General features: G+C 58.3%; 1 protein-coding gene across 1 annotated transcript; it reads right to left on the minus strand.

Annotated features, from left to right (window-relative positions):
* Window positions 1-478: 478 nt before the first annotated feature.
* COX8A (cytochrome c oxidase subunit 8A) lies at window positions 479-1981 on the minus strand. The gene is made up of 2 exons (XM_075545550.1): window positions 1791-1981; window positions 479-762 (listed from the first exon to the last, which is right to left on the minus strand). The coding sequence occupies exons 1-2, from the start codon at window positions 1902-1904 to the stop codon at window positions 667-669; spliced, it is 210 nt and encodes a 69-aa protein (XP_075401665.1). The 5' UTR covers window positions 1905-1981; the 3' UTR covers window positions 479-666.
* Between the last annotated feature and the right edge of the window lie 1926 nt (window positions 1982-3907).

A 3907-nucleotide genomic window follows, 5' to 3' on the forward strand; every position in this document is an offset into this window, starting at 1 on the left:
TAAGCTGGGCAGAGGCCCTCCTGGTGGAAGAACTGTATTTGAAAATTTCTCAGCCTCAAAGTAGGGGAGAAAGAGGAGGCTTTCTGCTCCTGTACAGGCTTACGTACAGGCTTGGGAACACAAAGGGGCCGTTCAACTTGGCCTACTGGGTCACTAGGGGTTGGAACTGACTTGATGGCCGTGGATGGGTTTAACGTCCCTAGTAACCCTACAAACACAAAAAAGTTAAATAAAGAAAAGGCAAGCGCAGATCTCTCTCTCTCTCTCTCTCTCTCTCTCTCTCTCTCTCACACACACACACACACACACACGTTTATCTGGGCACAACCAAGGGAGCTAGAGGATGAACACACAAGGCCACCCAATGACCACATGGTTTGTTTTCCCCACACGCTAGGACCCATGGAAATGCAGGGGCACTTGCCCCAGATGCTCCCCCCTCCCCAAGGCCCCTCCTGTCAGGCACCCAACACCATCCTAAAGGTTTCCATCATTTTATTGTTACGAGGTGGGGCCCCCGGCAAGTGGGGCCTTGCAAAATGATGCATGTGGTCCCAGGGTCACAGGGAGGTCACGATTGCAGACATGATCGCCACAACGGAAGGACACGGTCCAGGAATGCAGGAAACATGATCAGATGGGCTGGGGCGAGGGCCGGCTGGCCCCTCACTCCCGCTTCTTGTAGTTCTCCAGGTGCGACATGACCCAGCCCGACGGCACGAAGAAACACAGGAAGAAGGAGGTGAGCGCAATGACACATTCCTGCACAGGGGCACAAGCAGGGACCCACGTGAGGATCCCCCTGCAGCCTCTCCGCGGAGCCCGGGCTCAGGGCAGCGGGGTGCTCTAACCCCCCTCACTCCGACACTAACGGGTAGCTACCAGCCAGGAGTGACTAATGGGCAAGCAGCGGGGGCGAGGGGGATGTACACGTCAGCCTAGGTTGAGATCTGTGGAGAAATTCCGGCCACCCCCTTACTAACCCACCTGCCCTTGTTTTCCTAACCGCCTCTCCCTGCACCCTCCCCTCCAAGACAGCCCAGCCTGGAGCCCGGGAGAAAGTCGGACTTCAGCCAGGGCCCAGCGCCCCACTCCTGGCCACCGCGGTTCCGGGGCCACGGTGTCGAGGAGGTCTCAGCGCCAGGCTGCGAATGCTCTGCGAGGAGGAGGAAGTGGCGCGTGCTCCTGTCGAGTGCCGGCCTGGGAAACCCTGTCCTCCAGGGCCGCTACGAGTAGCCGCCGGTGCCCTGCCCGCTCTCCGCCTCCCCTCCTCCACGCCCGCAGGCCACGTTCCGTCACTGACCCGCGCGTACAAGAAGCCCACGGGGGTGTATGTGTGCGGGGAACACGTCCACCTAAGTGTCGCGGAACTCCCAACAACTGTCGGGGGTCTGGGGTCCCCGTGCCCGACCTCTACTCCTCTCGGGTGGTGCCAGTGGCCTTACAGTGGGACCGATTCAAGGGGACTCCACGGAGTGTGACCTTTCGGGAGCTGGTCGCCAGGCCAGTCTTCCGAGGCGCGCGCGGGTGGACTCTCTGGGCCCCCAGATCACCCGGAACGACCCACAACGCGACCAAGCAGGCCCTGCAGTCCTGGGGGCACGCGGGCTCAGCGCGGGCACCGGCGAGGTGGCCCTGGTCGCCTGTGTCGCGCCAACCACCCCCGGGACACCGTCGCCTCGTTCGCGGCCTCCCAGCACGCCCCAGCTGGAACTGGGGTCCCCACTGCTCCCCGGCGGGTCCCCAGGGACAGGCGCCCCCGGCAGCGCGTGCACGCGCACGCCCCTCACCGTGGCCCCGATCTGCTCCCGCGGAGGCTTCGAGTGGATGTGGGCGCGCGGCACCAGGAGCCGCCGGGCCGAGCCCGTCAGGCCCCTCAGCAGCAGCGGCGTCAGCGCGGACATGGCGATCGGCACTGTCAGCTACCAGCCCGGCCCAAGGTCGGGAAGTCGAAATGGCGGCGCCCGCCGGAAGTTCCGGAGCCGGGGAGGCGGGGCCGCGGGGGCCCGGAAGGCCTGCGGAAATGACGAAAGGACCCCGCCTGGGTGACTTTTGGCGCGTTCCTCGAAACAGCCAATTGGCGCCGTCCTAGCCTCGGGGGCGGGGACAAGGAGGGGCGTGGTTGGCTCTTACTTTGCCCCGCCTCCACGCAGGCTTGTCCTCATGAATGACAACTCCGACCACCCAATCACGAAAGGTAATAACCAAGGCTGCATCCTAGACCCCTCCCTCCATTCAAACTCTTAAATCGCTGCCTTTTCAGAAAGTCCCTCCTCCCCACCACGCCTCCATCATTTTTATACTCGCATGGACCCGAGGCTGCAAGTCTTTACCGCAGCGGACGGCCACATCTCCCTCGCCCACCTCGGCTTTGAGAGCTCCAACTGACCGCTTAGCCACTGAGCCACCGGGGCTCCTTCCATCTACTCGTGGCGTCTGCCAGCAACAAGCTGTATCATTCTGACCAAGCCACACATCTAATGAACTGACTTCAGATCTCGAGTCCTGGTGTCAGAACGTCCCAAGGCTTCTCTGGTCCTTGCTCTCGGACACCGTTTGCATTTTATGTTCTACCTAACATACACTTCCAACTTCTGCCTCTTGTTGGATGCTTTTGCATCTGACGTGTAGCACCCTTGTGAACCACAGAACGAGACCCTGCTTGGCCCTGCACGGTCCTCGCCATCCTTCCCACGTCAGAGCCCATTGTTGCAGCCGTTGTATCCACCCATCCCATCGAGGGGCTGCTTCTTTTTCTCTGGCCTTCTAATGCACCATTGAGAAGTCACCTTGCTAACTCCTACTCCCAGACCTCTGCTCGAGTTGGCAGCTGTGACTTTATTCAACACTTGTTTGCTAGCTCTGGGTTCCTGTGTAAGGGGCCCTGGTAACATGGCCGGTGTCCTGTTGGGCTGCTAACCACCAGGTCAGGAGTTTGAGCCCATCCATTGATCCTTGGGGAAAAGAAGAGGTTTTCTGCTCCTGTAAAGACTGGCAGTTTCAGAAGCCTAACAAGAGCAGTTCTGCTCTGTCCTGTAGGGCTGTGCTGTGTGCCAGACACCATTCTAGGTCCTAGGAGTGAACAGGGGCTGGGTCATCCAAGAGCCGAATTTCTAGAGAAGATAAGCAAGCACTTAGCGAGAAACTATCACAGTGGTGCTGGGATCGAGTCCAGGTGGATTTCTGCCAGAGACAGAGACCAGGTTGCCTCCAGACACTGTCTCCTGCCAGCATTGAGACAGAAGGAAACAATGGAGTTTGCTACAGACTGCCTCAACAATCAAATGAAAAGCAAGTTATATGCCCCAAACTGTTACAAAAAAATAATCATCTGGTTTCACTATGATCACAGGAATCAAGGATCTGTACCTGCATTTCTCCAGGGGTTACCAGGGTAGCATCTCCTAAAGCACCCCGGACGCCACTGCTTACCTCCACAGAGGATGCTTCCTGCTGCCTGCCTGCCTCAGCGGCCCTGACTTACCACTTGCCTGAGTTAGACCACCTCTAAAGTTCACCTTAAAAGGAATTTTTACTTCAAGGATTGGGGGTGGGGGGCCTGTTTCATTTTGGATTTCCAACAACTATATCTTAAAATTTCTAGTATTTAAACCATGTTGTGACAGGAACTTCAAGCACTCCAAACAACCCACAGGGGGTGGTGTCCTGGTCTCTGACCACTGTTTCCACGGGCCCTAGCACACCCCAGACGCCCCACTGGCTTTCCTGACAGGGAGGGTGGAGGAGGTAGAACAGGATTAAAGCAGGTAGAAGGCCACAAAACAGCATGCAGGGTGCAGGGCCACCCTGGAGCCGGCCTTTCTTGTTCCCTCAGCAACTACTTCAGGAGGAAGCTGCAGTTCTGTAGACACTGTGTTCATGCTTTCACGAAGGAGAAAACTGGCCT

The sequence above is a fragment of the Tenrec ecaudatus genome, chromosome 4 (assembly GCF_050624435.1).
Source record: "Tenrec ecaudatus isolate mTenEca1 chromosome 4, mTenEca1.hap1, whole genome shotgun sequence".
Classification (NCBI taxonomy): domain Eukaryota; kingdom Metazoa; phylum Chordata; class Mammalia; order Afrosoricida; family Tenrecidae; genus Tenrec; species Tenrec ecaudatus.